This window comes from Cebus imitator, unplaced genomic scaffold (assembly GCF_001604975.1).
Source record: "Cebus imitator isolate Cc_AM_T3 unplaced genomic scaffold, Cebus_imitator-1.0 Scaffold197, whole genome shotgun sequence".
NCBI classification, from domain to species: domain Eukaryota; kingdom Metazoa; phylum Chordata; class Mammalia; order Primates; family Cebidae; genus Cebus; species Cebus imitator.
Window position 1 is genome coordinate 3718552 of NW_016107512.1, and position 20439 is coordinate 3738990.

Genomic DNA, 20439 nt, shown 5'->3' on the forward strand with positions numbered 1-20439 from the left:
ACTTGGCATCTTACTCAATTTAAAGCTTATTATCAAAGAATTTTAAGCTGCCTTAAATGTTATGTAAATCACTCTGCTTTCTCTCTAGATTCCAGTATTAAGACTCTGATATGCAAACACAAGATAAAAAGTCACTAGGGATTTTCTGCACCCCAATCTGTTTAAAAGCTGTACTCTCTGGTAAGCTCGAACCCTTGCACTCTTGTTTACTTTTAACAGTTTGAGGATTAGTCCGAAGGTAGAGTTCTCTCAACTTTTTAAGCATCCATTGTTTACATCTTTTTACAAACTTAGTGGCTTACAAGACTACATAGTTTTCTTGATTAATAACAAACCTGAGCTTCACAGGTTCTTCTACAAGCAGCAAAGCAGGTTCTTAGGCAGGGTTCTTCTGTGAGTGATCACAGTTTCTCACTGATAAGAAAACCCAAAGCTATTTGAAGCTTTCAGTGACTATGCCTTGGTCTTTGGTTGACACAGCCACAAATTATATGATTAGCTCAAAAAATCAGAATGAAAGAAACATTAGCTACACTGACACACCTGCCTTACGCCTTATTTTGGAATGGAGGTGGATGGGGTTGGAAGGAAGCTATAGCTGCATGTATTTCCCTGCTTTTCTTTCTCAGTCCCTCAAATATACTAAAATAACTCTGAACATTATATTTAATTTTTATTTGATAATTTAAAATGATGTTCTGAGATAATGGATCTCTACTATAGGTATATCCAAGTGCTAGAATCTGGTGCTAGACAAAAATAAATGGGTAAGAGTTAGTTAACTATCATGATGATGGACTTGTAAAGCAAAATGGATGTAAAAATTTGGAAATTTCATATTTCAAGTCACATAAATTAATAATAATGAAGTAAATTAGGGATAAAACATAAAGCCAAACACACATACATCAGTTGAAAACAATAGGAAAGAATCCAGGCTGTTTTTTTGTATGATTGTTCAATGTTTTGAGAAACAACTAGAATACTAAGTGAGTTTTTATATCTATAAAGAAGAAAACTAAAATTAAGCCTGTTGGTAGATCTATATTATTTTCATACATTCTAGGGGGGAAGGTAGTAAACCAAGTTTCTGAAACTATAAGTGATGCTTAGAGGAAAATTAAGTCACTGAATGATGCCAGGGCTGATTATTCTACTAAACTTTAAAAGCAAGAGATTGCAGTCTCTGAGTCCAAAGTGGTTTCATATGAACTGCCACAGTTGTGGTTACTCTTGAAACTATAACCTATCAAATTAGAAGCAGGCAAGGCCTATGCTCTGAACAGTTCCACTATCTACTGTCTACAGTTATGTCTACAAGTTCAGAATAATTTCTTCAGTTAAACTCTGTTATCTGGATGAGTAGAATATAAAAGCTGCTCTGTTATATTGGCCAGAGAAGATTTTTGTTATGATATAAAGCTTAGTGAAGTTGCCAGCCTTGTGTTTATTGTATATATGAAGACTTTCATTGTAAATATTTTTATCAACTTCTGGTATTTTATTATCCTGGATACCACTATGGAATACATAGCTATACAGAAGAAGTGTACAGACTGCATAAGTGCCCAAGCTTTTCCTCCCCTGCATCTCCAGATATTTTATTGACTTTAGTAACCTGCTGACCCCCATTTTTCTAGGTCTACAGTAGCCTGCTATTACAGAGCTACAAAATGTTCATTTCTTCTCTTCTTGATTGTGGAATGCCCTTCTAGGCAACAGGTTTGGCTAACCAAGATTTTTCCCATCAAAATTGAAAAGTTACCTGTTCAATTTTACTAATGCTTTATGTATTATGCTTTATTCCTTAATGAATTTTTCTCAGTGCCCATTTTTACAACATAAAAATATTTAGAAAATAAAGCATAAACAATATTTGCTCTTTGTGTAATGCATCATAAGTGAAACCATGCCACTAAACAACCATATCCTGTTTGGGCAATGATGACATCAGAAATACATGTTTATCATCTGCTTTGGACAACTTAGCATGTTTTTGGCCCAAGGCAAAGTTGAACTAAAACCATTTGCAGTCGTCCCAAACCAAGATAACCACACATTTCCAAAGTAATTGATACCTAAAAGAACACTGCCTTTAGATCACAGTTCATGATCTAAGCATGCTAATTCTTTAAAGGTTGTTTAAGTTTATAAAGCATGTATGTCTACTGGACCTCTTCCAAAGTTTAACATAAAATAATTATATTTTCAGCATGCATAGAAACTATAATAAAGTTGGCATTTAGCACAATCTTTTGTAATTCTGAAATTACTTCTCTTGCCCAATTGAAAGAGAAGGGGAAAATGGAGATTCCATTCACATGAAAGTATAATAATAGCAATATGAACTGTGAAAATATTGCCTTGTAATTTGGAAGATACTAAAATGAAATAAATCATTTTACTTTAAATTTTTCCTTTAGCGTTTAAAGAAATAATTTTACGGATAGATAGCTAAGGTAAATAGAAGACATACAATTTTGAAATTCATTGTTAAGACACATCCAGGGAATCCAAATACATGTCACTAATTTTGTCTTGCAGTGATATAAAGCACGTAATTGCCCTGGTTACTCCATAGCTAGTAAGTCCAACCACAGCCTGCAACTATAGCCAGGAGAATAGCTCTTCACACCATATATGCCAACATAAAAGCACTAAGAATTGTTTTGTTTACAAATAAAGCTGGATAATTTGAAACAAAAAGGTAAATATTTAATTAGAAATTAGCTTAATAAAATAAAACCAGTAAAAGACCCAGAGTAGGGAAACCTACTCATTTTCAAAAAAAGAAACAAGAACAAAGTTGACGTTGAAGGCAAAGTCTGACTCCCTCTTCAGGGGTTGATCCTCTGCACATCACTGTCATCAGACATAAAACCACTGATTTAGAGATTTCAGGTAATATTTAAAGAACATGAGAATAGAACCAAATAGCATAGTCACTGTAAAAAGGGAAGAATGTACTATACCTCCATTCTTTCTTGTTTAACTTCATCAATTTCGTCATCTTCAAACATTGCTAAAAGTTCTCCTGTCTGGTCAATAGAGTTGAGGAAGTCTTGAGCAATTTTTTGTCTTTTGTTCGCATTATTGCTGCCACTCAATTTGTCTTCATGAAGTCAAGGGGAAAAAAAAGAAATAGTCTCATTAGGTTTACATAGGTACTAATCATTACATGTATTAAATATAGTATAAATAATTCAGAATTGGAATTCTCTGAAAATAATCTATAAAAAAATTCTTGCATCCAAAATAAAAGTGTAAGTTGTACAGAACTAAATCACTTATTCATGTCACAAATTAGACTGACAGAATAAAACCAAATGATAAATTACCAAAGTAAGTATGAAAGAGCTAATTAAAATCCCTTCTAAAAAGAGAGCGTGTTCTCAGATTTGGAAAAATAATACTGCTATATGGTATTTATAACAGACACCTCTAAAACAAAAATGACAATCCAAAAAGATGATGAGTAAAAACATGCTAGGCAAACACGAGCAAAGAAAGCAGAACTGGTAACATTAACAGTAGAAAATACAGCTCAAGACCAAAAAAACTAAAGGAGACAAGGTGAAACAGTATCTAATAATAAAAGGAATATTAAACAGTCATAAACTTTTATGTACCAAAATAACAGTAAAATGAATAACACAAAGGAAATCTTAATAAAAAGCACAATCACTGTGAGATGTCTGAATATATTTTTCAAAATTTGACAACTTAAGGTTATAGATTTAAAAAATACACAACTCTAAGCACATTAATACCTATATGCATATTAGAATCGATATTATTCTCTTAGTTCCACAAATCATTTTTATTTGTTTTTATCATTTCTTTTAAATTTTTACTTCAAAAAGTTTCTATAAATATCTACAAATTAAAATGTATTAAAATGGTACCACATATCATTTTTGCTTGATTATTCTTTCCCATTTCCTGCCCTTTTATATGATCAGCCAACCTCCAACTCAAGATCTTGTAACTCATATTAACACCACCCAATATGTATTCTCCATGCTCACATATCCATAAAAATACATTCATTTATAGAGCTGTTTTATTCATTTATACTTTTTAGAAAGGGTTCTTAGAATATTCCTTCTATTTCTTTCTTTTCTTGCACTTCGTGTTTCTTCGTCTGTTAGGGAGAAAAATCCCTTCAAATCAACTGGTATAGCCCTGATTCCTTCTTAATGGCTGTGTAATATTTTACAGCATATATGTATCACAGCTTTCCAACCAATCCCCTATTGAGGGGCATATACTTTGTTTCAGGTTTTTGCTACCGTGGGGAAATGCTATAATAAACATCCCATCCATATGGCGTTCTGTATGGCTGTCAGTTACTGTTTATGGCACAGATTCACAGGGAACTACTGAGTTAAAAGGTACAAGAATTTTAAATTTTAATGGAAGTTAAGAGATTGTTTACCAGTGCATTAACCCTTCAAGTTTCCAAGAGTAATGAGGAACGTCTTTTCTCTCCATGAGAAAAGTCTAATGAATATAAAGCGATATATCATTGTGATTAAAATATTTAATTTCCCTAATGAATCTAAACATTTTTCCTCATATGTTTGTGAGCTATGTGAATAAGGCTTTCTGTTGTTTATTTTTACCCTGTGCTCATTTTCAACTGGGTTGTCTTTTTCTTAACAATTTAAAGGGCTCATTTATATTACCCCTTTGTTATCTGAGTTAGAAATGTTTATCCTAGCCTTTCATTTGCCTATGAATTTTAAAGCATCTTTTGCCATAAAAAAATTAAAATTTGTTGGTGTGGTGGCTCACGTCTGTAATCCCAGCACTTTGGGAGGCCGAAGTGGGCAGATCACTTGACATCAGGAGTTGGAGACCAGCCTGACCAACATGGAGAAACTCCCTAATAAAAATACTAAATTAGCCAGCATGGCGGCGCATGCCTATAATCTCAGTGACTCAAGAGACTGAGGCAGGAGAATCACTTGAACCCAGGAGACGGGGGTTGCGGTGAGCCGAGATCACACCATTGCACTCCAACTTGGGCAACAAGAGCGAAATTATACTGTCAAACAAGTTCATCTTTTCCAACCTTTGTTTCAGATGACTTCTCTCCACTCACACAGAAGGAATGGGATCTTATCAGATATCTACTCTTATTTAGATTTATAAAGATTCACTTTATGGCCAATTTCACAATTAATTTTTTAAATGTTCTGTGAATATACTGAAAAAATTCATAGATATGCTATTCCAATTAAATACAGGTCTAAGCATAACTTGGTATTTTGTCGATTTACTGTTTAGTGCTTATGGGTCTATTATGTAAAAAGCTGTGTCTTTTGTAATTATATCATATTCTTCTTTATCCTGTTTGGGCTTTAATGTTAAATTATACCTTGCATGATGCTAATATAGCCACTTCTACTTTTTTTGCACTTGTGTATGCATTTATCTACTATTTATTTGTTCATCCCATTATTTATAACCTTTCTTTATCTTCAAGTTTTACTTTTGTGGTTGTTTATAATTCGTCTCAATGTAAGGATTTAATCCATTTCATAATTAGTGCAATGACAGATATATTTGATTTTTATTATTTTCTCTTGCTTTATGTTTGGTATTTATTTCATATTCTTGTTTTCTCCTTTTCCTTTCTTCACTTTTAATGGTCTGGCCATGTTGATGGTCCTTCCATTTCATCTCTTTGTTAATTTGAAATTGTAATACACTTTTCTGTTAATGTTTATCATCTCCTTTTCCATTTTCTTTAATGTTTACCTCACTCTCTTCTGCTTCGACACATTGCTTGAAGATATTTTAAACAACAGTGTAAATTATTATTTAAAACAAGATATCAATTATACCCCTACCAAGAGGTAACATTTTCCCAATAAAGTAATATTTTTTTCTAATATTTCCTGCATTCCAGTATCAAGAGACCCTCAGAACACTTTCATTGTTCCTATCTCAGCTTCCTACCAACAGATCTGTGAAAAATTTTTACTTCACCCCTTCTCTCTCTACCTCTAAACTTTTGGCTTTTGATGAAAAGGGGTATTATTTTTAGAGCACCAACAGAATTTCATTAGTATTTCAAGAAATTTAGCACTTATATTGCATGTTCTCACACACTGTATCATTAGAGATAAATACTGAGTTCAAACAAGATTAACTACTCAACGTACTTCTTTCTTTAACACAATAGATATCTTATCTTAATTGGGTATAAAGTCCTTGGATTGCAGTCTCTTCCTCAAATAAATCAATAAATACTATGCTAGTGTCTTCTAGCTTCCACTGTTACACATAAGAAGTCCAATTATAATGTGATTCATTTAATCATTACTTTTTGGAGGTAGAGGAGACTGAGTTTTATAAGATTATCTCATTTTTAGAGATAAAAAAATTTTACTAAAACATTCCAGGTGTTTATCTACTCAACCTTTTTACTCTGTAGTGTTGGATTTTCTTAGCTCTGTAATTTATTAATAATTACCTCTCTCCCATCTCCCCTTTTTTTCTCCTTCTGAAAGCCCTATCATATGCATCTTAACTCCTCTGAATTTATCCTCTAGGTCTCTTACCTTTTTCCCTCTTAATTTTCAAATCTTTATATTTTCCTATGTGCTTTGAGGTAACTATGCCATTTTATCTTCCCTAATTAGGTCCGAAGAGTGACTTTATGAAAAAAAAAATTAAGTTATTTAGTTGTGAAGTACTGTGTGTTAACTCCAGAAAATCTCTTTTGTGCTATATTTGTATCCCACTATTATTCTCTTTTCTTTTTTAAATTTAAGCTGCCATCTACTCCCAACTATTTTGCTGGCACATATTATGTTCTCTCTTTCTTAGTTTCCTCTATGTTGGTGTGTTACTCCCCTCACCATAAGTGTTTTTCCCCCCTACTTTCTTTTGCTTCTTGTTGGGATTCAGCTGTAACGCAGTCAATGGTAAAGGTTTGAGTGGATACTTTTAATGGGATTTTAAATGATTCTCTATCTCAATCCCTGTCTCCACCAACTCTAGGCAACCACTACTCTATATTCTCTCTTTAGATTTGCCTATTCTAGACATTTCATATACATAGAATAAATTATGTGGTCTTTGTGATTGGTTTCTTTCATTTAACTTAATATTTTTAAGGTTCAGCTATGTTTTAGCATCTATCAGTATTTGGGTCCTTTTTATAGCCAAATGATATTCCTTTATATGAATATTCCATACTATTTATTCATTCATCCATTGATAGAAATTTGGACTATTTCCTATTTTTATTATCATAAATAATGCTGCTGTTAACACTCACGTACAAATTCTTACGTGAATACATATTTTCATTCCTCTTTATTCTTTTGCTAGGAATGGAACCACTGGTTCAGTTGGTAAATCTATCTTTAATCTTTTGAGGAACATCCAAACTGCTTTCTGAATTGTCTGCACCATTATATACTTTCACTAACAACATAAGAAGATTCTAACTCTCTATGTCCTCAATAGCACTTGTTATTATCATCTTGTTTATTTGTTTGTTTTTAAGAGATGGGGGTCTCACTTTGTTGCCAGGCTAGAATGCAGTGGTGCAATCATAGCATACTGAAGCCTCAAACTCCTGGGCTCAAGTTATCTTCCTTCCTCAGCCTCCTGAGTAGCTGTGTCCACAGGTGTATGCCACTGAGGCTGGCTAATTAAAAAAATTTTTTTTTCTAGAGATAGGGTCTTGCTTTGTTGCCCAGGCTGGTCTCAAAATCCTGGCTTCACGTGATTCTCCTGCCTCAGCCTCCCAAAATGCTGGGATTATAAGTATGAGCCACCACACTCGGCCTTGTTTCTATCTTTTGACAGCAGTCATCCTAGTAGGAATAGAGTATTATAACAATGTGGTTTTAATTTACATTTCTCTGATGGCTAATTTTTTTGTTTGTTTGTTTTTGAGATGGAGTCTCACTCTGTTGGCCAGGCTAGAGTGCAGTGGCACAATTATGGCTCACTGCAACCTCTCCTGTTTCAAGGTATTCTACTGCCTCGGCCTCCCAGGCAAGTGGGATTACATGCATGCACCACCACACCTGGTTAATTTTTTGTATTTTTAGTAGAGATGGGGTTGTTCCATGTTGGCCAGGCTGGTCTTGAACTCCTGACTTCAAGTGATGCACCTGCCTCAGCCTCCTACTAACGTGTTGAGATTACAGATATGAGCCACTGTGCCCAGGCTGATTTTTAAGTATCTTTTTCAGTGTCTATAGCCCATAAGCCAATCTTTATAGAAATGTCTATTCAGACCCTTTGCCTATTTTTAAATAGGGCTACTTGTCTTTTAATTGTTGAGTTGTACACGTTCTTTATATATTCTGTACAAAAGTACCTTATCACATATAAGAAAAATTTTCTCCTATTCTGTGGTTTGTCTTTTTACTGTCTTGATGTTGTTCTTTTAAACATAAAAGTTTTAAAACTGATCAAGTCCAATTTTTCTACTTTTTTTCTTTTGCTGTTTGTTCTTTTGGTGTCATACATTCAGAATGCTTTGCCTCATCCAAAGTCATCAACATTTATTCATGTATTTCTTTTTAAGAATTTTATAGTTAGAGCTCTTATATTTAAGTCTATGATCCATATTTAGTTAACTTTGTTTACTGTGTTGTTATAGGCACCTAAATTCTTTCTTTTGCATGTGGATATCCAGTTGCCCCCACCAATATTTGTCAAAATGGCTATTTTTTCCCTATCAAACTCTCTTGAAATCCTTGTCAATATCAATTGACCCTAAATGTGAAGGCTTATTACTGAACTCTCATTCCACTCCATTTTATCGACAAATAGGTCTATCCTTATGCCAGTACTGCTCTATCTTAATTAATGTAGCTTTATGGTAAGTTTTGAAATCAGTAAGCATGAGTCCTCCAACTTTATTCTTTGTTAAGATTGTTACGGTTATTCTAGTTCCCTCATAAACCTAGATCAGTCATTTCCATGTCAGAATCTGGCACTTCTATATGATTGGTAGAATCAGTGTATTCATTTCTACAAAAAAGCAGATGAAATCTGTGGACCAATTTGGAGAGTATTAACATTTTAATAATACTGAATGTTTCAATTCATGAACATAGGATGGGATGTCTTTGCATTACCATCTAGACCTTATTTCAACAATATTTTGTAGTTTTCAGTACATAAATCTTGCAGGTCTTTGGTGATTTTATTCCAAAATATTTTGTTCTTTTTGATGCTACTGTAAATGGCATTGTTTTCTTAGTTTCATTTTTGAGTTGTTCGTTAATATATTAAAATATGCTTGACTTTTGCATATTTCTCTGATGTCCAGCAAACATATCAAACTAATCTATTAGCTGTAATAATTTTTATTGGATTTCTTAGAATTTCCTATATACAATATTATTTCACCTGTAAACAGAGATAGTTTTACTTCTTTCTTTCTAATCTGATGCCCTTCATTTCTCTTTCTGACTAAGCACCTGGCCAAAACCTTCAGTACAATGTTCCATGTAAGTAGCATGAATGGACATCTTTGTCTTGTTCCTGATCTTGCAAGGGAAAGCATACAGTCTTTCACCATTAAGTATGATATTAGGTGTGGGTTTTCCATATATATCTGTCTTAGCTCAGGCTGCTGCAACAAATACATCATAAACTGGGAGGCTTAAACAACCAACATTTATTTCTCACAGTTCTGGAGGTTGGGAAGCCTAAGATCCAGGTGCCAGCAGATTTGGTATCTGGTGAAGGCCTGCTTCATGGCTTGCAGATGACCATGACCTTGTTGTATCCACATATGGTGGACAGCAGAAACAGAGGAAAGCTTTCTTGTATCTCTTCTCAGAAGTGCCCTAATCATAAAGGTTCCATCCTTATGACCTAATTATTAATATGTCCCACAATTCTCACATCCAAATACTACCACACTGGGAATTAGGCCTCAACATATATATTTAGAGAGTGAGGAGGGACACAAACATTCAGTCCATGCAATCATCTTTATCAAGTTAAAGAGGTTTCCTTCTCTTTCTAGTTTGCTGAATGTTCCTCTCATTAAAGACTTTTGGAATTTTGTTAAATGTTTTCCCCACATTTATTGAGGTGATCATGTGATTTTTGTCCTTTATTCTCTTAATTTGATGCATTACATGAATTGTTTTCTAAGTTTAAAACAACCTTACATCCCTAGGATAAATCCCATTTGGTCATGATTTATTTAATGGCATTCTGTTGAGGATTTTTGCATCTGTATTAAAAAAGATACCAGTCTGCAGTTTTCTTTTCTTGCAGTATCATTGCCTGGTTTTCATATCAGGATCAATCTACGTTACCTTTATAGAATTAGTTGGGGAATAATTGGTATTCTTCTTTAAACATTTGGTAGAATTCAACAGTGAAATAATCTGTGACTGAGCTTTTCTATGTGGGAATTTTTAAACTATTAATTTAACCTCCTGCTATTGTCCTATTCAGATTTTCCATTCCTTCTTGATTCAGTTTCAGTAATTTGTGTCTTTATAGTAGACCAACTATATATTTATAGAGTTTGTTATATTAACCATTTTATTTGCCACCTCTGGCTCTTTCCATTTCTTTATGTTACTTGAAGCCCCATTTCCTTACCCCAGTACAGCATTATTACTACTCACATCATTTGTGTTGTTACTGTCAAATATATTTCCAAATATTGCAGACCTAACATCACAATTTTTATATACATATTTTTATACATCTGCTTTATAAATCAGTTTTTAAAAAAGAAAGGAAATAGATTATACTATATCTTATATTTATGTACTTAATTATCTTTATAAATGAGTGGATTCAAATTATTGTTTGGTGCAGCTTGCTTTTAGTCTTAAAAACTTTTCTTATATGGGTCTGATAGCAAGAAATTATCCTGGTTTATGTTTATCTGGGAATGCATTTTGCATTCATTTTTAAAAGATAGTTTTGCTGGATATAAGTTTCTTGGAGGACAGTTTTTTTTCTTTCAGTACTTTGAATACATCACCCCACTGTCTTCGGACCTCTATTGTTGATGAAAAGTCAGCCATCAATATTGTCAGGGTTCCCTTGTAGATGCTTTTCTCTTGTGACTTTCATTATTTTTTTGTCTGTTTTTGTCTTCCCACATTTTCAGTAAATGTGTCTTAGTGCAGACTTTTTTTTTTTTTTTTTTTTTTTTTTTTTTTTTTTTTTTTTTTTTTTTTTTTTTTTTTTTTTTTTTTTTTGAGACAGAGTTTTGCTCTTGTTACCCAGGCTGGAGTGCAATGGCACGATCTCAGCTCACCGCAACCTCCTCCTCCTGGGTTCAGGCAATTCTCCTAGTGCAGACTCCTTTATGTTTATCCTAATTGGAGCTTGCTGATATGCTTGAATTAGTAGACTTGTAGTTTTCATCAAATTTGGGAAGTTTTCAGTCATTATTTCTTTGTATACATTTTCTACTCTTTTTTCTCTCATCTCCTGATACTCTCATTATGTGTATTTTGACACACTTAAAAGATTGGAATTCAAGTCTGTTTTGCTCTAAGGCTGTATTCATTATGTGCTCCATAAAAAGAAGCATTTCAATTCATCTGCAGAACTATTTTTCAAGAATTACATTCTATGAGAAGTGTCATAATATCAAATAGGTAACACAGTATACAGAAATATATACTTTTGCAAGGGTATTCCACTTTATTTGTTGACAGTAAATAACATTAATTAGTTCTCAAGAATATCTACACTGGAATTGTAAAAATGTGTTATTTAGCACACGTGTCATAAGCTAATGTTTTAGTTTTGTGTTTTGTTTTGGTTACCTTCAAGAAGTTCATCCTCATCGATGCCTTTGACAATCTTTGATTTGTAGTCTCGGATAAACATGTATTTTAGCAATCTTCTAAGTTTTTTCTATTAAAAATATAAAATAAATAAGAAAACCTATACATATATTCACTTTACTGATAAAAGACTACTATAACCAAATTTAATAAACGTGTACACCATGACATCAGAGAAAATAAAGTAATGCTTAGCATACTGCTATGAGATAAAAAGGTAGTCATCAAACACAAAGGGTAAAACACAAGTCTTTTAAAAAGCATTTTTCATTTACAAATATCTAGATGTTCTACAATAGTCACACATTGCTTCATGATGGGGGTCTAAGAAATGCATCACAGAATACACTTAATAAACCTAGATGGAGCAGCCTAATGCACACCTAGGCAATGTGTGGCCTACTGTTCGTGGGCTACAAACCCGTACAGCATGTTATCATATTGAATACTGTAGGCAACGGTAAGAAAATGTTAAGTATTTGTGTATCTAAATATAGAAAAATTACAGTTAAAATACCATGTAAATGATAAAAGATTACACACCTGTAGAGGGCATATACCATGAATGAAACTTGTAGGACCTGAAGTTGCTCTGGGTGAGTTCATGAATGAGTGGCAAGTGAATCTGAAGGCCTAGGACATTACTGTATGCTATTGCAGACATTATTTTAAAAAAAAGCGGTACACTCAGGCTACACTATATTTAAAATTTTTCTTTCTTCAATAATAAATGTTCCTTATTAGCTCACTGTAACTATTTTACTTTATAGACTTCTTAATTTTAAAAAAATTGACTCATACTTAGCTTAAAACACAAACACCTTATACAGCTATATGAAAATGTTTTCCCTTTATATCCTTATTCTATAAACTTTTTTCTACTCTAAAATATCTTTTAGCTTTTAAACTTCTTTGTTAAGAACTAAGACACACACACACACACACACACACACACACACACACACACACACGCCTAGGCCTACACAGGGTCAGGACTGCCAGTTATCACTGTCTTCCATTTCCACATCTTGTCCCACTGGAAGGTCTTCAAGGGCAATGGCATGCATGGAACTGTCATCTCCCTTGATAACTGCTTTCTTTTTGGAATATCTCATGAAGGAGCAACCTCAGGTGGTTTACAGTTAAGTGTTTATGCAAGTAGTACACTCTAAAATAATGATGAAGATTATAAATACATAAACAAGAAACAGTCACTATCTTTATCAAGTATTATGTACTATACATAATTTTATGTGCTAGACTTGTACCATCAGCAGTGCAACAGGTATACATCAGCATCACCACAAACTTGAATCATACATTGCACTACAATGTTATGATGGCTATGACATCACTAGATAATTGGACATTTTCAGCTCCATTATAATCTTATGGGACTACTGCTGTATTTGCAGTACATTGTTAACCAAAAGGTCATCATATGGTACCTGACTGTAACTGCCTTTTTGTTTGTTTGTTTTGAGATGCAGTTTTTGCTCTTGTTGCCCACGCTAGAGTGTAATCGTGCAATCTCAGCTCACCACAACCTCTACCTCCCGAGTTTAGGCTATTCTGTCTCAGCCTCCTCAGTAGCTGGGATTACAGGTGTGTACCACCACACCCAGCTTATATTTGTATTTTTAGTAGAGACGGGGTTTCTCCATGCTGGTCAGGCTGGTCTCAAACTCCCAACCTCAGGTGATCCAACCGCCCCTGGCATCCCAAAAGCTTTAGGCCAGGTGCAGTGGCTCACATCTGTAATCTCGGCACTTTGGGGTAGCTGAGGTGGGCAGTCACAAGGTCAGGAGATCGAAACCATCCTGGCCAACATTGTGAAACTCCATTTCTACCAAAAATACAAAAATTTGCTGGGCATGGTGGCGTGCACCTGTGGTCCCAACTATTTGGAAGGCTGAGGCAGGAGAATAGCTTGAACCCAGGAGGCAGAGGTTACTGTGAGCAGAGATCATGCCATGGCACTCTAGCCTGGCGACAGAGCAAGACTCCATCTCATAAAAAAAAAAAAAAAGTTGAAAAATTTTTTGAAGATTGTATTATCAGTCTCCATACCAAGCTGACTGTACTTATGCTATAAAATTTTGTACATACTCAAGATGAAATTTTAAAAAAATTAACTTATAAATACCTAGACAGTGAGTTTGTAATAGTTGCTTTAAAAGCCAAGCAGTTCCTTTTTACTGTTTTTTATTCTCTGAAATCTTATCCTTTTGCTAGAAGATTTAGTTTATGTGTTATGTTTATGGAAAACAATCTGTAACCTGACAAATGTATTTTTATGAAATTTGAAGCTGATGAATGATAGTTAGGTCTTAATGATGGCCTTCTTTAGATTTAGTAGACCATAATACTGCTTAATTTTAAAAGTAACTGATAATCCTTTGCAGCTTATTGTATGCTTCCACTTAGAATGTATTATCATTCATTTCTGAACTTCAGGTTTAAGATTTCTTTTAATAGCTGAAACATACTACATTTTACAAAGTTCTTTACATGCACTTCATTTGATACTTTCAATAGCTTCTTTACATCTTGTGCCTTGGACATACGACTGCCTCACCCTAGGCAGAAACTTCAGAAAGTCCTATAGCCTCTCCATCTAATCATACAACCTTGAAATTTTGACTTTTAAAATGCTTCTTCAACTAAATCATATAGATGTCCTAAACCAGATCATAATTTTCTTAATAGTGAAGATTTTCCATTTTAAAAATATTCTTCATATCATCTAAGAGTTGATTAACTGAAACATAAAATATTAGAGAATATTTTCAACTAGCTACTCATGGAAAATAATTATGACAAAATTAGACACACAAATATCACAAATTTTAATACCAATTTCAAAGAGCAAGAAAGGTAGGTCTTTGTTAAAAAACAAAAAATTGGTATGTATTTATTCCATTGAAAATTCATCTTAATTAATTTGCTTTTTCTAATAAGCTAAAACCACAGACTAAACTTTGTATTTCAGGCTTAAAAAATTACTCTAGGAGAGTCTATAAGTCTGGTAATGTTAATCAACAAAAAGAGAAGAAAAATTAACGTACCATTCAGTTATATCCCATTTATGACAACAGAACATAGCGTCAATAATTAGTGAGTGACATGTAGCAATAAAAGTGTCTATATAGACACAGAAGGATAAGTGAAGGTTCGCTGTTAGCACAGTTTTTATATAAGTGCTTTTGTCCACATAATAAATATCAATTCTTTTGTAAATCCATTTTGTTGTGCAAACCATGAGGACTAAAATGTCAGTTCAATAGTTATGATTTTAATTTGAAAGCAATGTAACACGGATATGTAGTGTCCACATACAAGTTCAATTAAACACAACGCCTGGATTTTAATACAATAAATTATTTTATATTACCTTATCTTTGCGCATCAAAAACAGAAGATCTTCAGGAGTGATTACTCTTGCTCCACGCAGCTGAGAAACTTCAGCAGCTTGCTGTAACTAAAAATAATGAAAATTTAGAAATTTTTCTCAGTAATATAAATTACGTATAGTACAGTCATGGTTTCTCTAGAGAGATAAATACACTAAGAGTTAAAAACCTTTGGGAATAATCCAGCAATCACATTACTGCTTTTAAGGGCTAAATGTCTTATGTTTTTAAGATATAAAAAATGCAATTAAATTAACTTATGAGCCCACCTGTAACCAATACAATAAACAGAAATCATTTATTTCTTTCATGCAAAAGAAAAATCATGCACAGCTTCCAAAAATGCATTAATGCACCTGAAAATAATTTCATGAAATTTTATCCTTCATACTCATGTGAGCAATGGTTTCACTCAGTATCACTAGTTGAATAAGTATATTATTAATCTGAGCTCCCATGCTGCTATGATTTGAAATAGGCCCATTCAGAACTTTAAAAGATCAACAAAAACAGTAGCTGTTTCTAATATCCAAAGGAAAAAAAATACGTTTAGTTTTGGCAAGTCTTCAGTGGGTAAAGGATTCAGTCCATAAATCATAATACTGGACTGCATTAATTTCTTTCCATACTAATCACATCCACACAAAAAGTTAACTGTATCTGGAATGTACAACACAAAACATTACTGCATGAAAAGTTAGATTCCCCCTGAAATGTTCATCTAGGCCCTTATATCTACAAAGTAAAGATTTTTCAGGAATTCATAAGTCACAGAAACACAATCTTACTTAAAAATGATCTGGAAAATAGAAGAATGTGAAAAATGATAGTTCTATTTTTTTGGCACAGGCAAACTCACTTTCTTATTTTGATTAGTTGGAAGCAACATGAAATATGTCCATCTGAAAAAAATAAAGATGCTAGCGAAAACACTGTTAAAAGTGTGCCTGTAACTTCTTCCAAATTTGATCAAATCATACTGATTGCACCAAACCAAGTCTATCCAATATGAAATAATATAAAAATATTTACATGTGAAAGCTGTTCCTGAATACATCCTTCTTTTAAAAGATAAACCTAACACATATTCTTGAGAACTAATCTTTAAAAAGCGACACATTGTTATCTCAACAAATATATGAAATCAAATAGTACATTTGTGCTAAAGAAATTCTGCTTAAATGTTTAATCCATTTTGCTAAGTAAGCTTCAAACCTTCTCTAAATACACAGACTACAAAATAGACTATAAACTCGCTATGTGTCAGCTTTACCACTGAATTTCCTGGATACTGTGGTTGGTATATAAACACAATCCTATCTAAATATAGAAATTTAAATTTAACTGTGAAGCATTTAAAAAGAAAATCTTGAGGCGGGGGGGAAGGTTTTTTAAAAATGATGTTATCTACTCAGAAACTAAAAGTTTTCAGCAGGCATAAACATATTTTTCCTAAAAATTGAAGAGTGTGAAGGAAATATATGTACACATGCTTTTTCAAATAAAAACATTTCTATCACAATCTAAAATACATACAATCAGTGTTGAGAAGAATACAAGTTATATATACATTTGTCTTGACACATACATAGCCACTTTATTTTCTTAAATGAAGAATGGTGATCATTTGAAATCCGAAAAGCACTATATAGATATATGAAACTACTCATATTAAGAAAGGATCAAGACAAATATATATCCCTAAGTAGTTTTCCCAATTAATCAATACTACATATAAATAATCTCTATTCATAACATTCTCCAAAGTATCAGTTAACAGTCATATTAGCGGGGGTAAGTAGGAAAATAGAAAATGAAAGACATAGAAGAGTTTGACATTTGGAATCACTATTTTTTTTTTTTTTTTTTTTTCTTTAACCAATACATGACCACTGTAAGGATCTGGAATTTATATAACGGTTATGCTGTCATATATAGTAGGAAAAGTTTATCTTTGTTTTTTATTTATCTGATTTTCTAATTTACCTCAACCAACATAATATCCTTACTGGGACTGCTACCACTCCCTAGTCTGCCCTGGACCTCTGCCTAGTTAGTATGTCTCTGGGTCTGAAAGTACCACTATGTTACTGTACCAAGGCCTGCCTATCCTGAATGTGTCCCAAACTCCAAAGTTACCTCTCTCAAACTCTGACCTCCTCTTCGCTACCAAGTGAAGAGAGCAATCTTATTAGCTAATTAAAGTAATACATACTAAAGTACATAGGGTCACCTATTACACCCCTATCAAAATACTCAAGTCCTGAACTCAGTCCTATGGGACCTGTATATACGAAAACTCAGCCCTCCTTATAGAAGAGCTTCACATCCCAGGAATATTATTTGTCAAAGTAAACAAAATATAATACTAACTTGTAACAACTTTGACAGTAAAAAAGTTCCCTCAAATATTAAAACTCATGTTTACATTTTAAGTATGTTATAATACTTTATTAGGAGGTTGAGAATTAAAAGGTACACTATTACATGTCACCTCAAATGCCACATCTTTGACCCTATAAATAAATCCATTCTCAATTTCTCATTGCTATCCATGACATTCATTTTTTTTTCTTACTGTATTATATATTCACCAACTTCTGTTGATTTTGTTGTTTCTTTTAATCTTCTCAGGGTCTTGATGTGCTATTTCCATCATATTTGTTCTACTATAATCTCCCTTAAATACAATGTCTGAATTTTTGCTCAAAGGTTTATGATAATTCACTATTATCTAAATTCAATGTGGTCTTTAAAGCTCGAATGATTCACTTATTTTCCCAATAATTTTTATTGCTTTTCTCTCATATAATTCTACATATAGGTTCCAATAATTTTGGTTCTTTGTACCTTTGTGTACTTGTGATGGTTAATTTTATGTGTCAACTTGACTGGACCATGGGGTACCTAGACATTTGGTCAAGTATTATTCTGGGAGTGGCTATGAGGGTATTCCTGGATGAGATTAACATTTCAATATGTAGGCTGAGTAGCAGACTGTCCTCTCTAATGTGGGTGGGCCACATCCAATCAGTTGAAGACCTGCATAAAATAGAAAAGGCTGAGTAAGAGGAACCAACTTCTGCCTGAATGCATAACCTGGGACACTGGGTCTTTTCTGGCCTTTGGTCTCAGACTGAAACATCAGCTTTTCTTGTGTTCTGAGACTGCTGGCTTTCAGACTGGAACTACACATCTACACACTGGCTTTCCTGGGTCTCCAGTCTGCCAAATGAAATTCTGGGAATCCTCAGACTCTATAACTACATAATTAAAATTTATTATCCTTATAATACATTAATCTCTCACACACACAGGCATGCACACACACATACTTACTGTTGGAGAACTCTAACATAGTACTATATTCAAATTATAAGAAAACCTTGATTCTTTATAAGATGTGGCACTTTTTTCTATGAAATATAAGCTTTAAAATAATTTTCTCGGAAAAATAAGATCTATGATTATTGTCACACAAGTGCTTATCATCTAACATAGATAGAAAACTTAAGTGCACAGTTTACAATATCTTAATTGCACTTGTTATGAAGTTTCCTAACACTCCTGCCTCTTAAATATCTTTTGAATAATACACGTAGGTCCAGGACCATTGATCCTGATCAGGCAATTTATAAATGTTTGTTAAATGTTGGCAACCTATACTCCCCTCCATGATTTTCAGTTTTCCCATTTATATCTAACAGATATGTGTTAAACTACATAAAATCTATGACCTTTTGCATTTGACTGGGGCCCACATAAATTCAGCACAAAGACTTCTCTAACGTTCTAAAAAGTTTAAAGTGTACAGCAGAATTAAGTTGATGATTCCACAATTACTAAGCTACTGAAAGTATTTTCATGCAACTTCCAGTGCAGCTCTTTCCTTTAGGTTTTGCCTAAGAACCTGGATTTGTCCTTTTTGAAGATAAATAGTAAAAGGTAGGAGTTGTGGTGAGCTAGTATCATGAAGAGGCAGAATCCTAGGTGAGGCTGACACCTTGCCTAAAATTATTTATTTTTCTATCAGTCTATTTATTATGCATTCATAATCTCTCAGGCCAGATTCTAGGTTAGGCTGTGAATGCTCAGCTCTGCTTACAACCATACTTGCTAGCCAGAGATAACCCCGACGGTTTTCTCTAAATCATCCATGATGTGATTGAAAGAACCTGGAGTTAAATTTCCTAAGTTGGAGTCAGGAAACTCCAGTGTAGTTCTATCACTAAGTAACTGCACAACCTTAGACACATCAAATAACTGCTCTAGGTTTGTAGGTTTATGTTTCTCTTTTATTTGAAATAGGTAATCAATGACTTTAATGATTAGTAAGAGAATTAAAATCTTAGTGGTAACAGTAGCTACCATATATTGTGTCCCTAATTTGTGCCAGGTGCTGTGCTCTGTCTTATAAATACTTAATTTTAACTTTTAAATTGTATATCTAAGTTAAAAAAATATATAAAACATTACAAGTCAAATAACACTATAAATTTTATAATGACAGGAATACCTTGACACATTTCTTTCAAATCTGTAATTGTGCTTCCAGTGGCAATCACCTTTAACTTTTTTTTTTTTTTTTTGAGACAGAGTTTCATTTTGTTGCCCAGGCTGGAGTGCAGTGTGGCATGGTCTTGGCTCACTGCAGTCTCTGCCTCCTGGGTTCAAACAATTCTCATGTCTCAGCCTCCCGAGTAGCTAGGATTACAGGTGCCTGCCAACACGCCCGGCTTTTTTCTTTTTATTTCTTTTTGTAATTTAGTAGAGATGGGGTTTCACCATGTTGTCCAGGCTGGTGTTGAACTTCTGAGCTCAGGCAATCTGCCCATCTAGGCCTCCCAAAGTGGCAGGATTACAAGAATGAGCCACCATGCCCGGCCACCTTTAACTTTTTAAGCTTGTTTCTATGTTATTTACCAATATATTTGAAATAAGCTTATAATAATTGTATTTTTCAGCTTTAAATATTATAAAATGACTTCTTACGACAGGAGAAAAAGATTTAGTGCTCTCAGACACCTCAAATTTGACCATCTCTCCTCTTGACTTTACCTATGAAATATAATTTTTAGTTAAATTAATATACGGTGTTTGTATTATACCAAATTATTTTTGAAGATATAAAATGTATCAGAATTTATTTCACTTTTGCTGTGTTTTTTCTTTTTGATGAGACATCTCATCTGGAGCCCTCCAGATCTCCCTCT

General features: G+C 33.5%; 1 protein-coding gene across 3 annotated transcripts in view; it reads right to left on the minus strand.

The window, feature by feature from the left end:
• Positions 1-20439, minus strand: part of SUPT3H (SPT3 homolog, SAGA and STAGA complex component) — a 336984-nt gene that overhangs the window by 169631 nt on the left and 146914 nt on the right. For all 3 annotated transcript variants that reach the window (XM_017547453.2, XM_037745360.1, XM_037745359.1), the window contains exons 3-5: positions 15208-15294; positions 11793-11883; positions 2973-3112 (exon numbers count right to left, since the gene is read on the minus strand). In XM_017547453.2, coding sequence (XP_017402942.2) covers positions 2973-3112; positions 11793-11883; positions 15208-15222 — 246 coding nt within the window. In that variant the 5' untranslated portion in view covers positions 15223-15294. The remainder of the gene's footprint in view (positions 1-2972; positions 3113-11792; positions 11884-15207; positions 15295-20439) is intronic.